This window comes from Euwallacea similis, chromosome 17 (genome assembly GCF_039881205.1).
Source record: "Euwallacea similis isolate ESF13 chromosome 17, ESF131.1, whole genome shotgun sequence".
Classification (NCBI taxonomy): Eukaryota; Metazoa; Arthropoda; class Insecta; order Coleoptera; family Curculionidae; genus Euwallacea; species Euwallacea similis.
Window position 1 is genome coordinate 3623471 of NC_089625.1, and position 18238 is coordinate 3641708.

The 18238-nt window shown below is 35.1% G+C and overlaps 3 protein-coding genes across 5 annotated transcripts; 1 reads left to right on the forward strand and 2 right to left on the reverse strand.

The window, feature by feature from the left end:
• Positions 1–183: 183 nt before the first annotated feature.
• LOC136414522 (zinc transporter ZIP1-like) lies at positions 184–9734 on the reverse strand. 3 transcript variants are annotated; one of them, XM_066398577.1, is made up of 5 exons: positions 9424–9734; positions 2789–3271; positions 2310–2734; positions 2046–2255; positions 184–733 (listed from the first exon to the last, which is right to left on the reverse strand). In XM_066398577.1, the coding sequence occupies exons 2-5, from the start codon at positions 3196–3198 to the stop codon at positions 621–623; spliced, it is 1158 nt and encodes a 385-aa protein (XP_066254674.1). In that variant the 5' UTR covers positions 3199–3271; positions 9424–9734; the 3' UTR covers positions 184–620. The 3 variants fall into 3 exon arrangements, with proteins under 3 accessions (XP_066254674.1, XP_066254675.1, XP_066254676.1); XM_066398578.1 differs by lacking the exon at positions 9424–9734 and adding an exon at positions 7270–7418; XM_066398579.1 differs by lacking the exon at positions 9424–9734 and adding an exon at positions 7146–7264.
• LOC136414523 (zinc transporter ZIP3-like) lies at positions 7656–17499 on the forward strand. The gene is made up of 4 exons (XM_066398580.1): positions 7656–7827; positions 14345–14577; positions 15066–15246; positions 15297–17499. Exons 1-4 carry the CDS (start codon positions 7814–7816, stop codon positions 15943–15945), a joined length of 1077 nt encoding a protein of 358 aa, XP_066254677.1. The 5' UTR covers positions 7656–7813; the 3' UTR covers positions 15946–17499.
• LOC136414524 (uncharacterized) lies at positions 17369–18173 on the reverse strand. Its single transcript, XM_066398581.1, has 3 exons — positions 17918–18173; positions 17738–17860; positions 17369–17680 (listed from the first exon to the last, which is right to left on the reverse strand). The coding sequence occupies exons 1-3, from the start codon at positions 18070–18072 to the stop codon at positions 17500–17502; spliced, it is 459 nt and encodes a 152-aa protein (XP_066254678.1). The 5' UTR covers positions 18073–18173; the 3' UTR covers positions 17369–17499.
• Between the last annotated feature and the right edge of the window lie 65 nt (positions 18174–18238).

Genomic DNA, 18238 nt, shown 5'->3' on the forward strand with positions numbered 1-18238 from the left:
CGAGATATAACGAAAGACAAGGATGCCGTTAGTTGGGGCAAAAAGAGACGCAATTTTATCATAAAATTAATTTATTGTTATTTTTTTAATTGCAAATTGTGCTAAAGGTAGATACTGAATATTACTAAAAAATGCCAATACTTCAGACGAATTTGCTTTTTTTAAAAGAAAATACTTTGACGGTTTTATTTAAAATACTTAATATTTATTTATATAAAAACATACATAAATTACTGATGTTCAGAGCGATCAAAATCATTTAAAGCCTCAAGCAAAAAAAGCGATATACTTTTATAATAATTGCTTTCATTTCATTTTAGAGCAGGTGTGATTTCATACGTGATATGTGGATGTAATAAATTATACGCTTTCCATTGCATAAAAATCACTAGAACTATCTTAAAACTGGACATACTAAAATAGTTTCTATTATCAGCTATAAAAATAAATTATACATAAAATAATTATAACAAAATAAGTGCCTAAAAATATCACGTTTTAATGCGCAATTCGCCGCATTATAAAATATAACGAGTAATGGCACCGCTCAAGAGAAACCTAAAAACTAAAATTACTTCAAATAACGAAGCATATTAAAGGTAGGATTGATAAAATAATCATTATCGACCGAGAACAGGCCCAACTTGAGTGGTGGCTTCAAAATTTAGATGGTCTTCATCTTCATGGTGATGATGGTGGTGTCCAGCTCCCCCATGAGAATGTTCATGTCCCACTAGAAAATCATAGATTTCTCAAGGTTTCATGAAGACGTTCTCAACAGCACTAATATTTTATACAATACTGCAGCCTATTAGGTGATACAGGAAGAGCATTCTTTTACCAGTTTAATAGTGCATGCATGCAACAAGAAAATACCAAGAAACTTGACCCAATGCTTGACCAATCAGTTGAGAATTATTATTGTATTTACTGTATTACTCAAGGTTGACGCAATAATGGAAGAAAAAGGAGAGGCGAGTCTATCCTTGAAATAAATGTCTCAGTGTTATGTAAGACGAATGTCGATTAACTCAAAAGAACGAAATTGATTTGTGGAGGAAATGGAGAAATTAATGTCGCAAAAACTTTGACTAATTCGCTTAGCGAAATTATAAAATTCTTATACAACTGAATGAAAGTGAATTTTCAGTGTTTTACGACCACTGCGTTTTATTCACTGAGCAAAGAAAGTTTCGTGTTTCAAATCAAGTTGAAGGTCTTCGCCGATTAGTTCCGATATTGCGGAAGAGTTATTGATAAAAACCCAATTGCAATTACTAATCCTTTTAAGTATCCTTGTATTTCGCTGCCAGGGTTACCTTTTCAGCAGCATCCGCCATGGCCACTCTTTGTTTGTTAATGCTGAACTATGAGATCTCGATTCACACGGCACCTAATGGGTTTTCCGAAAATAGAGAGGACTGCGGTTACAAAAGACCTAAAAAGGTTGAGTTTGAAGGCAGACCGCGTCATCCTCTGTATTATTGTAGAACGCGGGTAAGTGGAAAAATCGACTCAAGAACGCTTTGTTGCAACGAAAAATCCCCATCAAGTTCAGCAACCGCAATAAAACTCGGTGAATCAAAGAATATAGGAAGTAAATGATTTTTAACCAAACCTGATTATAGAAAGTAGGGTACCATCATGTGACTGCAGTAAAAGCAAAAGTTGGTATACTAGAGGTAGATGGAAGGTCATGAGCGGTCAATCTACGAAAGGCTAATTAACATTCACGCCTGAACGCATCTATTGATCTACAGGCATCATATATAAACTGAGTTTCCGATGGCACGGTGTCTGAACTTTCGTTTTTACGGGCCCCCATCTAACAACTAAATATCCTTTCAGCGCAGCAAAAACACTAAGAAACCTCAAATCTATCAAATTTTCTAATTAACGAGTAAAATAATCCTTGAAACAAAAATTTTAATCAACTGCAGGCATCCCTGCTCGCAAAAATTGCGAAACTGCCTCCTATAATCATCAAATTGTGGCTATAAACTTGACCTCAAATTGACTCAGATCCGAATTACTATTTTACTCACTTAACATCTGCAAGGCGAACATGACCAGGAATCCTGCCAAGATTGCCAGAAGCTGCCACATTCCACTGTGCTTGTTGTCCTTTTCTCTGGACAGCACTTCGAAGAACACCACGTAGAGCAAAGTACCAGCGGCCATGCCTTGGAGTACCACGCAAGTTAAGTTTTCCTGGTTGCTCTCCCAGTCGCTTAAAATGATCCCGATGCCAATGCCTGGAGGTGCACAGAAACATATAATTCGGTATAAAACGTATGCGATATACCCACCTAACGGGGTAACCACAGCAAAAGTGCCAATGTACAATACAACCAACATAGCTTTGGTCTTGGATGTCACCAGCTCGATTCCCACGCAGAATCCAATGACCAATTTATGGGTGGCAATGGCCCCGAACAGGTACCAGACCTTTTCCACGCTGCCCTCCAGCCCTACGGCCAAGCCTTCGAAGATTGCATGGAAGCTCAAAGCCACCACAGCCAAGAACCCTCCGAGAGGATTTTTTATGGAGTCGTCGAGGACATGATGGGAGTGCCCTCCGTGCTTCTCAATGTTTATTGTGGTTTGCGAATTGAGCAGCTCTTTATTGGAGTTAGAGATGTAGCTGATGTTACCATCATCAAATTTCGTGAGGGTCACTCTGGGGATGGTCATATTATCCGCCTTACGAGAATTGCAGCGAATTGAGAGAGACCTAAATTGACGTACAAATGTGTTAACTGAGAGAACTCGGATAAAATGCTCTTACCTATGGAGAGCTTCATTATGAACCTTCTTATCCAAGCACATATGCACCAGTTCCTCAATTAAGTACACGAAAAAAAAACCTAAACAGAAAACCAGCTCTGATATGGGGACACCTTTTAGATCGACATTGGGCAGTTTGTGATGGGCCGCTAAGATTTGAAAGAACTCCCTGACTTCAGGCTGGAGGTGGATGAAGGTGGTGAAAAGGAGCACTCCCCCTCCAAAGCATAGCAGCAGCGAGAGAAGGAGGTTCTTATCTCCGTCTATGGATTTGAATGAGGGCAGTTTTGCTAGTTTCAGAGGCAGGAGGCCCAGGAGGAAGGAGGAGAGACCCAGAACGAGCATCGCCACCACTTTGGCGACGATGAGGTCGCTGCTCGAAGAGCCGGCTTGGCTTTCTGTGGTCTCCATTGCTGCTGAGTGCTGATGAGGTTAAGAAGCGATGGTCATTCTTCGCTGGCGATGAAGTAGGTTTGCAAGAGATCTGTGATGGAGGAAAATATACTTTGTAATGTATCTTGCCTGCGTTAATCCAGGAGTCAATTGAGGGCCTTATAGGAAATACAGTGAGGAAAGTATGAGCAATATCAATTACAAGTTGGACATTTGCCAGGAACGTTTCCACCAACAAATAAACTATAAATGATGCATTACCTGCAAGTGTTAGTATTATATGCGCTACCTTTAAGAGCTTCTAGCAAACAAAACAGTGTGGATGTTGCAAGACGTAATATATTACAAGACAAATAAACAATATGAACATTTCTCGGGTGAATTGAAGCCATTAATTCTCGGCTAAGAAATTGTGCGTGCTTGAGGTGAACAAGACGCAAGAAAAATCGCTAAGGTTTATAGGTTGTTCACCTGCCTGTTAATTTATTTTATAGGCAAAAGAACCTAGGAATGCATGCATGGTAATTTATCTTTGGCTCAATGTGTGTTCTTCAATTTATATAGCTTTTGAGGAGTTATAAACTGAATGTCTTCATTTCTTCCATAAAGAACGCACTTTTCCAATTCTGAGAAAACGCCGTTTCCCATTCTCAAGAAGACTTTTACTGATAGTAACATTGGAAAGTAACGCCTGTAGCAGCCGTTTAAGTTTTTTTCATTTGATAAAAGAAAGTATAATAAATAAGGAAGATTCGATTTAGTTTTAGTAGAAAAAACTGATAGAATTTAATGTCGAGTAGTTTAATGAAGAAAAAGTGTCCTGATTTTCTGCTTTTATTACAAGTTTGCTCATAAACCGACAAAAAGTGGGCGAGTGTTTCCCTATTGCATTTTGCTGCTTTTAATTTATTTACTTATCTTTTTCAGGTGCAAAGACATAAATCATTCAGTACAGTTATTAATAATTATTATGTCCGACTTGATTGTAAAAGACAAGATATGATATTATTGCGCAGCCATGAACTTATGCATTACAGTCTTAGTACAATCAGGTGCATTTCCAATTCTAATAGAATAAAGCGGATAAATATCATATATATTTATTGCATAACTGATAATGGACATCGCCTTATTAACTCGCTCGCAGGCTCCTCGACTATAAATTGATTAGTTTCATGAAAACTTATGTTAAGTATTTATTAATTAAATAACTTAAAATTATTTTTAAACCAAAATGTCTGAACTATTATAACAATCTTGCGCAGTAAGTTTTTTTTTTTAATAATGAATTGGTGAAATCAAATTTATATATCAATTTGGAGCAGATTACGCTTAAAGGAGTTAGTCCTTTGCATAAGAGAGAGACAGCAATATAACCTAAAACGTGATCTGCACTTATTATACGAATAAAGGTTTCATTTGTTTTTTCTTTGTGGTTATGTTTTGGGGAATGCTGCATTCAAAAGGTATTGTTTCCTGCTAAGAATCAGAACATTTTCGCCTTTAGCTTGTTTTTTTTCTTAACAATGGGTAATTTGCTAACGAAAAGCGTGTCTCCTATAGAGTAACATGTTAAAAAGAGCCTATACATTGAAGTTTCATGAACTCCAACCCGAATTCCGGCATTACAGCAACCGGGAAATGGAGAATCTTCTATTTGGCCTCCCTGTTAACCTCTGGAGTCACCCTCCGTGAGGAAAATTTCACAAAATCTCCAGTATATTCGGTAAGTAATATCTGGTAAATTTACGTATGTAAGAAATAAAGACAATCCTTTCTGTTAAAACAATTTTTTTCCCTTAAAATTACAATAAAATGAACGAAAACCCTGTGTTCGTAAGACCAAGCAGAAAACCAATCTGTCCTGTCCCCCTGGTTCAAATGTTCTCTCTTCCCAGATATGTCATTATCGCCCTTTGACACCCACGCCCATGTCTGTCCTATTAGTCCACCTAAATTATGATGCTGTATATGTGTCAGTTCCACTGCGGGCGGTTCAGAGAAGAGGCGATGTAAACTTGGGGGAATTCTCACATGTAAGTATAGTACATATGAATTAACCCATTACAAGGAAACCTAATAAAATACAGGTACTTGACACCCAAGGGCGCAAAGTACAAGCTGTTTCAAATTCGATTGTTTTATGACGCATGTCAGATATTATTGAAATTAGAAATATGCAGTTTTCGCAATGCCGTGCTTAATTTTTATGCAACGATAATTGACAAGACAGAGAAGTCGTCTTCATCTTGGTTTGGTCGATACAGGGTGTTTTTAAAAACTGTGGATTTTGGATGCCACTCTGTACTTCACTTATCCAAGAAGATATCGACAAAGTAATAACGGATAATGAGAGAGTTTTTGCCGTAAAATCCATCACTGGTACTACGTCAGCGTAGTTTATTTTTTTATTGCATCAACTGGTTTAACTCAAATTAATTATAATTATGATTTTTTAATGGGACAGATACTTTGAATTGTTGAATCATGTCGTCAACAGGTTGCAATAAAGCGAATATTTTTTTGCATTTTTCAAATTAAAATAAAGTGAAAATATTGTTTTCGCACATGCAAACCTTAGGAGGTTTATAGAGTCGAGGATACTTTCTCCCATTCATTTGCTTGCAGAAAGTTCAATAATCAAGGGTTCAAACTGTAATGATGGAATTTTCAATGAAGAAGTTCTAATAGAGAACCCTGTTGATCTCGCTGGGCGTGTTACTAACCAGGTTGACTAGGAATCCAACATCCACATCATTTTACGTTGTTATGTATAATCGAGTGTAGCACTAGGTACTTCCCTTAGCTTGCCAAATCGATTACATGGAACCATTTTCACCTGTAATTACTTGCATTGTTGAACTGCACGTTTCTTTACTTGCATGATCGGTGTTGTCCTTCTTCACGGTCCGACTTTAAAATTGAAATTGCGCTAACGGTACCATCATCAACAATCAACGGTTGTTCTTCAGATTCGGGACCCAAGACGACGTCTCCTGAATTTGCATTAATTGGTTTTTCAGAGACAAAAAACAAAGAGAGTCCGTCTGAGACCAGCCTTGTGCTAATTAATTGTCTGTTAAACTGGTTGAAATTAGTTAGGTAATAACAATATTTTATTTAGTTTAAAACCACACCTGCGATGAGATGTAACTAGTGGATGGACCAGTTTGGGTCAAAAAACTTAAGTAAATTCCGTGAATAACTTTAAGGATCTGATTATGGAATGGCGGTCAACAATAAACAATGACGTCCTTAAATAAAATGTAAAACAGGCTTTACCTAAATTGCACAGGATGTAATGCGAGATACAAGTGAATAACTAGCCGCTGGAGCTATGTTTGTTATTGCCGAATTAATCATCTGTCTACTTATCTCAAGTCAGCCCCCTAAAAGCATTTTATTTACATAAAAATTTGGTTAATGTTTAATTTTAATACGGCTGCTTGTTGCTTTAATGAAATGACTCTTAAAGATTTTTATTACGCAGAAAAGAGAGTAATCGATCTAAAAATCTATATTCAAGTAATAAAGGTAGTAAATATAAATGAATATGTATATAAATATAATAAAAGTAAATTATTAATTCGATGAAACACTTAGTGTGGTGTCGCAGTAACGCATGGCATATTGTAATAAGTACATACATGATACACACATCGGTTATTTTAACTAAACATTAGAAAACCTTCAAAGGCAGATAATTATTATTCTTGAAAAAAATATTGTCATTTAAGTAGTTATTATTGTTTCAGGATTATTTAAACAGTTATATTATGATTAGTGAATAGTGCTGGCATAATGTAGGTAATAACCATTTGTTCAGGGAACTTCACGCATGGCAAACCATACTACCAGCAAATTAAATTAATGAAAACATGAGTGGTTTAAGTGATGGTAAAAGTACCCATTAAAAAATATAATTATTGTTAGATCGTAAAACAATTTCTTCAATACCACCTCACCTGCACTAAACTTATGACGAACTTTTGAGCCACTTAGACGTTTCAATCACTCTTTGAACCATCTTGGATTCGTTGTATACTCATCTAAAGAATTTCAAACTAATGATTTATGTCAGTGACATACCTGAGTTTGTCGACTTAGCAGATAACATCTTCGTTTACGCAAAACACACTAATTTAACCCACGAGACCTGGAACACTACCATAAAGCTACTAATCATATAAATAAATAAACAAGACCTAAATTCTGCTGCGACTTAGCTATTAATATTATTGTTAAAATAACAGAAAGAAATATTTTTAGATCTCTATCTGCTCGAAGACCAAGGGTCACTACTAGCTCATTGATGTTAATCACGTGTGTTGAGCGACCACAGAGCCCAATGTGAGAGAGAGACGGATGCTAAAAGAATAATCGAAAACCAGGACAGAGGGGTTCGTTATTGTAGAAGTTTACAAAAATTGTTTATTCATGATACCGAACAATGAATAGTCAGTTTAGAAAGATCTTTGAAGCATGGATAAGACTGGGATTGGAGGACGCTGGCCAATGCAATGAGTAACTTTATCGGCCTTCCTTGAAAGAGAAAGGGTTAAAGTGGCTTATTAATGGCGAAGAAATTGGTAACGAGCGTAATTTGAGTGGCGCTTTTGTGTTGGATTAAGTCATGGCGAACAACACGTAAGTCTCTATTTTGCCCTATTGTTTTTGGGTTCAACTCACTGCTTTTGAGTTTATAAAGAGCTTTTAATGTCCCAGAAATGACCTCATTTATAGATAAGTTGATGGTAGGCTTTGTTTTAATGCTCTAAATCCAAGAGGTGTTTGCAATTTTGCAATAACAATGCAAATTAAACATGACTCATTTAGAACTCGATTACAGAAATACTATTGTAAATGAGTGAAAATTTCCCCAAAGTACATTTTTTATTGTTATAGTTATCGCAAGGTGATTCTGTCGCCTTTAAGTTCTATTCAATCAAAAAACAGATTAAAGAATAATTTCTAAAATAATTCATAGTTTTAATAAATGCAGCACAGTAGCGGACGGTACGCTCTTGTACACACTTTTCTGTTGTGTAAAATCTTAAATAGTACTTACAGGAGCGTGTTTAGCGACAAATCTGGAGGTTATTGAAATGGACGAGTCAATGAATGTTTAGAAAATAATCTTTTTTGGTTCATTTTTTTAGAACGCTACTGGTTATGGCACTTGTATACGATCTTAAATCCTTCGTTAAAAAATTGACATAGCTTTATTTTGGGTTTAAAACAGGGGCGTATTTCCGTTTAAGGCATTCAGGGGCCTTGTGCAATAATAGACGCAAAAAGTAATCGCTTTTAAAATTTAGCAATTTGACTTAGGAGCATAATTAGCTACTGATTATGGCATTTCTATATGGCATAAAGTCAGCAATACAAGCATTAATAACAGATTTGCAATTGATATTAAAGTGGAAGCATAGTAGGTAGAGCGTTCAGGGATTGCGCTCCATGATAAAATACTGGAAATCCAAATTTTAAAGATTGATCATTTTCAAAGTCAGTATTATAACAACTGAGTTCTAATTGGTATTGAAATAAGCGCGTACTGGGAGGAATATGGAAGGATTGAACTCAATGGTAAAATCAGTTGAAAATCAAGGGCCTTAAAGAAATTGTTTCTTTTAAGAAGAGAGTACAATGTTGATTTGACATTTTTGTATATTCCAAAACTAGTATGCATATATGCAATGATAGAAAAGCTTTATTTGGTACTAAAACTCGAACGCACTACGCAGGGTTTTCAGTGGTATATTTGACGATCAAACAGTGAATAACTCACTTTTTCAACTATTTGTAATTTTACTTAGGAAACAACTTTGCTAGAAAAATGTTTATATGTTTATCGATCCCAAATGAAAGTTTTTACCAGAATTGCAAATATGCTAGAAAAATTAGATTTAAAAAAGTGAATTAAAAAAACTTATACATGTATTTGCCTCCATATTACCAAAGATACAATCTCTGGAAAATTATTTTAGATATTTTTAGAAGAAAAAATGGCATGCATGGTAAATACAATAACATTTTTTAGCAATAATTGAAAGTTAAGATGAAATTTAAAACTCATTCTTGTTGAAGCTAATATATAGATAAACCTCAATAATACATGTTTTTGAATGTTTATGAGTTTCGTTTGAAATCGTAAAGCTATGGTCGCTAAACTGATGTAGCTAAACTTGACACTAAACTGAAAAATGCCATCTACTTGACTTAAAATACGTTTATACTCACCGAAAACCTCCTTTAATTACAACCTTCCACGAGGTCCAGTACTCCTCCGCCAACAATAAACAAGCCAAGACACACCACGCTGACTGCAAGTACCTTCTTACACATACACTCACCACGAACACCACAAATCGTACTAACTGGTCCAATAATGCAACATACTGAGTGATGGCGAAATAATTTCCTGCCAAAGAAATATCTACCGACTCTTAACGGCCGACAGGAACTTTCAACATCACCACTGGTCAGTGTGTTTCAGTGGTGGGCAAAATTTTGATTTCATAAGAGAGAGGGTATCTATGGTACCTATTGGTAATAATTGGTATGCGTACATTACTGTGGTTTCTGATGGGTTTGGCTAAGTTATATCCCAAGGGGATTCCTGTTGAAGGGGTTTCCCTTAGCTGTGGGTGCTAATAAATCGAAGTTTGTGGTTTACTATATCATTGTGGTCTTCTTGGTTTTTACGGACGTTTGTTGAATTGAAATGTACGCGATTTCCCCCCTTGTTTTAGGCATTAAAACAGCAAATAACAATAAAATATAATTGCACAGACGGAATAATGTTTTATTTGTTGTCTTATGTCATCTAGAACTAGTATAACACCAACGCAGCCCCACCGGGGGCGTTACGAGGAATTAAATTCTTCCTGGTTCCAATTTTTTCCAATTTAAAAATCGTTTGTCTCCGTCTATTTGCGGTTGTACTAAAACAGCAATTTTATAAGCGTCTCGTAAAATTTTACCATTATTGAATAGCCGGATGTTCCAAGATCCAAATTTTATCTGCTCTAGTAAATTCCGTAGCAAAAAGGTGAGATTATTGTCGCTTTTGACAATAGTTGCATTGCCTGTTTGAATTGATGCAAATATCGATTTCTAAAATTATATCGTAATATGCAAGCACGAAGCAACAATTAGTTGCAAAATTGTGGGTTTTTGCTAATGTTTCTGTTTTTTTATGTGTTAACTCGTGAATTCCTAATGGGACACGGATTTCATGGGGAATACAAAGTACATTAAATTACTACTTGTGAAACAAGGACAGGTCTGACAAAGATGATTACTTTAATTACCACATCCTAGAGGTTTGGAAATTATTGTTGTTCGGTAAATCAAAGAAATCCCTTTTCGAATTAATGTTGAATAATTTGGTTCCGGAGCGACGACTAATTTACTTTCCATAATTGGTTTTCTTATGTTTGAAAATTTGAAATGCGTATAAGATTTGTCTGTTCGGGGTAACACTTAGAAACCGTAAAACCTGAAAACAAGCCGATTTTGTGGCGTTTCATGTATTAGTGACCGTGGTGGTGTTCTTGTCTTGTCACAAAGGAGAAGGTCGACGAGGCATATTCACACATATAATGCACAAGAATTATTGTAAAATCCTGCAGGTAGCATATTAAGTTGAAAACAATGCAATAATAATTAAATCTATATTTTGAAATGAGCTCATTCATTTTTTTACGTAGAAATTTTAGTTCATTTTTACCATTAAAGTTGATGAAAAGCTGAATTTTTCGAAAGGTAAATCACTTTCCAGAAGCAGTTTTTTTCTTTCCAAATAATCACGTCCACCGAATGCGAATCCAACGGCACTACGGCTGTGAAAATGTAGCAGGTGTTGCCAAGTTGTTAGCATTATAGTGAGATTTCGCGATATTTTAAATATACCATTTTTAAAGATATTTATGCAGGCAAATTTATTAAATTTTTCGCCAGAAGTTTGTGACGTTCTGAAGCCGACACACGAAAATTATGGCAAAAGAAAGATATATTTTTCATTTCTGTTTCCTATAGCATCTTTAAAGATACCCACCAAACATAGCAATATAAGTTTTGGCGCCACTCATGCTTAAATTCAAATTTCCATAATTTTAGAGATGTGCTTTTGTTTAAATGTAAATTCCTCTTCAAGGAAATGAGAGCAAGGCTCTATTTTTTGTATTAAATTTTAAATTTAAAAAATATTTCAGTGACCTGGTTTTCTAATCATTTTTAATGGCGACCTTTAAACCCTCATTAGTTATTTTTAAAATTTTAATATTTATTGTCTGTATCCATTGAAAGCTTTTAAAAACCACACCATAAATTTTATGATCTCGAGTTGAACCTGCGACGTGTAAACCTGCTTGAATAAGTAATATTAGTTAGGTTTATATACGTCACCTACAATCTAGAAGCATTGTTTCTAACTATTATATATCTTATATTTAAGAATTTTTATTTGACACGTGGACTACATTGTAATTTACTATAATCCGTATTTGAGCCATCATATCTGAAATTTGATAAATTTCTCGATTTATAAATATCTATAGGCACCTAGATACCACTCAGGATTGTAATTAGAAAAGTGCTAAATTGGAATTCTCTGGGTATGAAATACATCGTAAAACAAAAAAAAATAACATGTCTAATTAGGCAAGATTAAAATCGAATTTTGTTATCTATCAGCGACGCAGATACTTTGTTTCGCAATCTAATATTTACAGATATGATGTCAAATGTTATAAGATTTTAATTAAGTATCTATTTATCTGGTATCTATAGAAATATGAGGCACTTAATAGTCTGTGAACGTCTCTATATAAATATGCGAGGACACAGATAACAGACGTATTTGATAACTGTGATTTCGCTGGTTTGTGTCTATATAGGGGCCAGGTATCTTATTTGTTTTATCTAGATTTCACTTTATAAGGTAAGAAAAGGAGTTTTGTTCTCTAGTGGCTGGTTATTCCGTCATCGAGTACGTTGCCTAATTAAACATATCTTAAAGTGCTAGGCATTGTTAAATTTATCAAATTTGTATTAGTAACAGAGAGAAATCTGTATGATCGATTAGATCTCATCAGATGATTGCGGAATAGTGGCCACTTGAAGAAACATTACATTTGGAACGGAGCCTGATTTTGCCTACACCTTAAGTTTGCATACTAAGGTCTCATGTCGAAATTTCATCTTTTTCGTAAAGGTATGACTAAAATTAAAATCAGGTATTGACACTATAAATTGTGATTACAAAGGTAGTTGTACATGGGCTCTTTGTCAATAGCGTGATATTTGCTTTAACTTATTACTGCTGGTAAACATTGGCTTTTCATTTTTTTTTTGCTTTTTGACCAGAAAATGCGAAAAGCGGGTCTGTAGAAATATAAAATGCCTAATGATTTATTAGATTTACGATATTTATGAATTATTTTTAGATTATTAGTACATACATGTCCATATAAATCATTATGTCAATCATCATCAATAATAATCATTAAACAGAAAAAAATTGTTGTGTGGGATCAGATTTTCGTTGATCGCTTTAATGCATGAAAGCAGCCAAAAGATTCACTATTAAAGTCATTAAAGCAGCTTATATGTATAGTTAATAATACTCATAATATGTTCAGTTTTCGAGATACAGGACGTTACAGCCTCAATTATTTTTTCAATTTTTTTCCTTAGCACTGACAGTATTTTAGATATTTGCTTCAAGTTTTTACTGTAAATCTAAGTTTACGCTACACGGTTGATATTTTTCATGGTCCACTTATATCCAAAAAAACTCTGTTTCATGACGCCGCTAGCAGGTTTTCAGTTCAGTTCCCAGTTGAACTGTGTTGTCACGTATTTTAACAAGTAGATAATTTTAAAACAGGGGCTGCGGCAGCAAAATACAGAATAGAACATCAAGATCGAAAGTATTGGGAACAATGTCAAAAATGCGAAAAGAACATTTGAAATTCTCTTACAGAGAGAAATCAATGGCGCAACTCTCTAAAGTTCGGTGGAGAAATAACGCATCTGAGTCTCAATAGTCATAGATGTTAATAACTGCTAGTCATACTGTGATATAAATAAAATTAAAAAAAAATAGTTTAAAGTCTGACCCTGCTCTGTATTTCAAAAACTGGGAGCTTTTTTGGTTTCGACTTAATAAAACCCTGACTGGAAAAAATTAAAAAATAAATAAAAATTTAAAACGTTACCAAAGCCATGTTTCTGAGCCTCTTCGTGCAGAAAACAATGTATTGCTGTCCTCATTCACACAATTAAACTTATTATCTTCTTCTTCACTCAGTGATAGACCTCATCTCCGATGCACGCACTCATCTTGCAAATTGCAAATCTTCCCTTGCTTTTTGCAGCTGAATCGTCAGGAGCGTATCTAACTCCAAGACAATTGCTTAAGATAATAACCCACAGTAAACAAATTTCCAATCCACTAAAAAACGGTTCCTTGCATCGAAACAATGCAGACGGCATCTATTTCCTACTGAAAAACTTTTACCTGAATTATCGCAAACAATTCAGATTATTATTTACTGTTATTTCAAATTACGGCAAGGGCACCCAGATTTTCGAAGTAGTATAAAAGTGTATGAAGTTATTGACAGCTCCCAGAAACCAATAGGGAACTATTATATGTGCTCCTCTCTGGTACTTTACAGCGGCTTCTCAATCAATAAAAACTCAAAATAGGTAAGTTCATTCAGATTTAATCAACAAAACTAGTTTTACATTTCTTTAATGCAGATATAAATTTTTATGGGCGACGTTGGGTTATGTAACTTCTACTGGTTGTCTTAAATTTACCTTCAGAATACTATTTTTGTTCCTTTTATTCTTTGAGGAGACGTTCAGTATAACATTTCTCATGGGAACGCAGGTGTTCTTTAGTCACAATAAATTGCCAAAAAATAACATTTTTTGCCTGTTCGCATTAATATAAAATTCAGTCCCATCAGCGCCTTTCCTGTTCGTTAGAATCATTGATCGGCCTTACTAATGATTCCCCAGGAAAGACGTTCACAAGTACCATTTTCCACTTACGATTAGATATAGTAGTCTACATATCCATAAGTAAATTTGAAAGTAAATACACATTTATATTGTTATTAGTATTTAGAGGTCAATTTTGTTTTAGATCCAACTTTTCATCAGTGATGGAAGTTATTAACGTACCACTGCATGGTAATCACGAGAATGGGGACGATGATGGCTCCAACCCCAACATCGCAAAAGCAACCGCCATGTGCGTACTTTTCCTCTGCTCCTTCACCTTAGGGCTAATTCCCATCAAACTTACCAAATGGCTGGTAAGCAAGGACAAAAAGGGGGGGCCTCCTGACAGCAATAAATACGTGCAAATGCTCCTTGGTAAGAATCATGTTCTATTTCCACATAGAAGTAGTATTAGTGGGGCACTTGAGGCATAGCTTTGCAGTTGGGAAAATGCTATAGGTGTAGATTTTGCAAACGACTTCAAACAATGTTTTTTGTGTGTAATACATATGCATAAAAATATATTAGTAAATTTAGTACATTTTAGCATATACAGGGTGTGAAAAAAAATAAAACAAAATTAAATTTCTCAACATCCCAAAAGGTGAATTCAATTCTTGAGCGAGTTTTCTGACAAAATCTTGAGATTTTTTAAAAGACTTTTCCAATTTATCTTATATCAGATCCGTTGAAAATTTTCAGAGAAGTTCGTGTTCTTATGAGCTTTTTCAGATTTCTAAATTGGTTTTTGTGACTTTTCCAAATTTCTGAGGGGGTTATTTGCTTGCTGGAGAGAATCTGAAAAAAACATAGGCCGGTATTTATGTTCATTTTTACCGTCACTGATCTCCTATAATTTCCAGGTATCGGAGGTGGAGTTTTACTTTGCACTACCTTTCTCCACTTGCTGCCTGAAGTTGCCGAATCCTTTGAAAAGCTCGACTTTACTCCGAATATAGAAATCCATTATGCTGAACTTTTGATGTGCATTGGGTTCTTTGTGATGTATTTAGTGGAGGAATGCGTCCACGTTTATTTGCGCAGGTATTTGAAATTATCAAACTGAAGTAACATAGTAAATAATGTTGTTTTAGACGTGAGGAGAAAGCCGGCAACCCTTCAACATTGTTCAGAACCCTCTCGATCAGAAGAGGAGACACTCCAAGGCAATCATTAGCCCAAGAAACAAAACTTACAGAAGTGATTGATAATTCAGAATTTGGTAAACCTTCCAAGCACAATCACGAGCACCACGGAGAGCATCATCATAGCCATTTTGTCCACGGAGACGTAGACTCTACAGTAAAGGCAATTCGTGGCCTCTTGGTAGTTTTAGCTCTATCTGTTCATGAACTGTTTGAAGGGCTCGCTGTGGGATTAGAGTCCAGCGCTAAAAATGTATGGTACATGTTCGGAGCCGTCAGCGCTCACAAATTAGTCATAGCTTTCTGCATTGGAGTTGAGCTGGTTTCTTCCAACATGAAGAACGTCTTGGTTGTTATCTATGTATTCACTTTCGCCGTAGTTAGCCCCTTGGGAATCGGCATCGGCATGGCCATTAGCAACATCGAGCAGGACTCTTCAGAGGTGATTTCAGTGTTCCTTCAAGGCTTGGCTTCTGGTACTTTGTTGTACGTAGTCTTCTTCGAGATTTTGCAAAATGAAAGGAAAAGCGGCCTTAGACAGTTCTTGGCTGTATTTATTGGCTTCGCGTGCATGTTTGGAATGACTATTTTAGACTAGATAATTCGGTGTTGGCAGGAGGCGGTAGAGGTAATTAATGTGATATTTTCCCCTAAGACTTACAGTATCTTATTCGACTGTATCAGTCCAGTTTATCTTGGCCAAATATATTTTATTATCGATTTTATTGCCCACTAATGACGTTATACAAATTTTATATGTTATGTATTTTTGTTTGTATACTATTGCCACTTTGTATTATATCCCTACAAAGCGAGAAAATAATTGTAAATAAATATATATTAACAAACACACTTTAGATTTATCTCAAGTAAACATGAGGTCAAAGACAGATATTCTCCTAAGTCTATCATTGACGTCACTACACCTGATATCAGTATTATACAAAAAGGTCAGAACTCCCGCTGAGATATTCCAAGGTGTGCAAAACTGAACTGTCTTTCACATGAGTAAAGATCCACAGGCAGCATATTACTTTTTCCTTTGAAATTTCTTTTCTTAAGGAACATAATTCTAAAATTGTTCAAGCATTGATACCTGAATGTATATCTATGGATGACTAGTATGAGTCTGAAGAATGTTAATATGATCGTCTCGCACATCACGTTGCATATTAGGAAAAGATATCAATTCTTGCTGCTGGAGCTAAGGAAAAAGGAAGTTGTTTAGGACTTGGATAGCACTTTGTTGTTGATCCTTAATTGGTCATAGTTGACCACAATGGTGGTTAAACGTAGAAAAAAGAACACTTCCTTGATTCTTGAATATAGTAATAAATGTTCACCATTTAGACCAGAAATAGTGATACCACTGACTATGTTTTTATACGCATATGAAGGAATGCTGGAATTTAAATGTCATAACTCAATTCTGATCGTTCAAATTAAGCCAATACCTAAACCAATACCTTAGTTATATTCTACTGTTCATTCTAAAGGACCTTTTTCTCCCTTAAAATTTCAAAAAATTTGATTTGATGAATCTGAAAATCATTCATGTCAAGTTTCAATAAATTTTGGTCAGTTTACACTCCTAATATTTCAGTTTATTTAAAACTTTGGAAGAGGGAAGCAATCTTTTATTGACAACCCTTCAGAATTTGTTAAATTGTTGAAATTTCACCAGTCTATAATACATGCCTACACATTTGTTTTTCTTGATGGTCAGCAGATTATCTTTATTTCAATTGAGAGCAGAGAGTTGGTCAATGCCTCCATTTCTATGGAAATTATTTGCTTCATAAAGTTACCAGGTGATTGATATATTGGCCTTAGAAACAAATTTATCTATCTATATGTCTTATCTATTTTTTTCAGCTACAACCAGGCAATGGCACATTTTATTATCCACATATTATTTAAAAATAGTAACATATCAAACAATATACTAGCCTCCCTTGTATTCTTGCAACTTTGCAATTTTCTGACATTATTGTCAGTTGTTTTAAATGGATAAAACTTAATTTAGTGAATAAATAATAAAAACTACTCATAGTTTTATTTGAATAACTCATGTGCTTTTAGTACAATGATAATAAAATAAGCAACAAATTACACATTATCAAACTATACAGAAAAAATAAATACACAAAAATTAGGACTTTTTGGCTACCAAAGAGTCCACAGAATTCGAGTAGCTTTTAGCTATTTTTATAAGAGCCAGGCCTGATCCTATGCCACATACTGTACAGAGGGCCACATTTTGAGGTACCACGCTTCTTATGATGGCCCAAATTAGCACTGAGCCCAGTGAGAATGTTACAGCACCAAATGCACTTAAATGATCATTAATCATGTATTAAACACACCACAATATTTTGAGCATAATTTACCTGTAAAGTAGTTTTTCTTTCTGGGGTAAGGCAGCTAAATGCGGTCTGTTATACAGATACAAACCACTTCCTACCAAAGTGTTGAATAACAGGACATTTGTGATATCTCGTTTTGGAAATATTCTAAATATGTTTCTTAGTTACTTTTCTGTTCAAGTAGAGCGTATGGATGAAATTTACCTTAAAACTAAGGAAGGGTTCATAACGTTGACTGAAAGAGCTGTATAGCTAAGCACCCCCTGGGCTGGTGCATAGTAAAATAGCAGACTTTTTGATGTAAGAGGTTTCAGCCCTAATCTGCTGCAAAGGGATACTTTGGACTCGGGCGCTGACATTTTTAGATTTGATCTTATGCAAATCACGTGGAAATTAGGAATTTTTTAATTAAAAATTTTCCAAAAATAAACCGAATATTTGACTATTGTTTGACATTCCTGCTGAAATCGCTTAAAATTGACAGTTGTCGCTTATTTTTGTGTCATGCAAGAGCGTCATCTATTG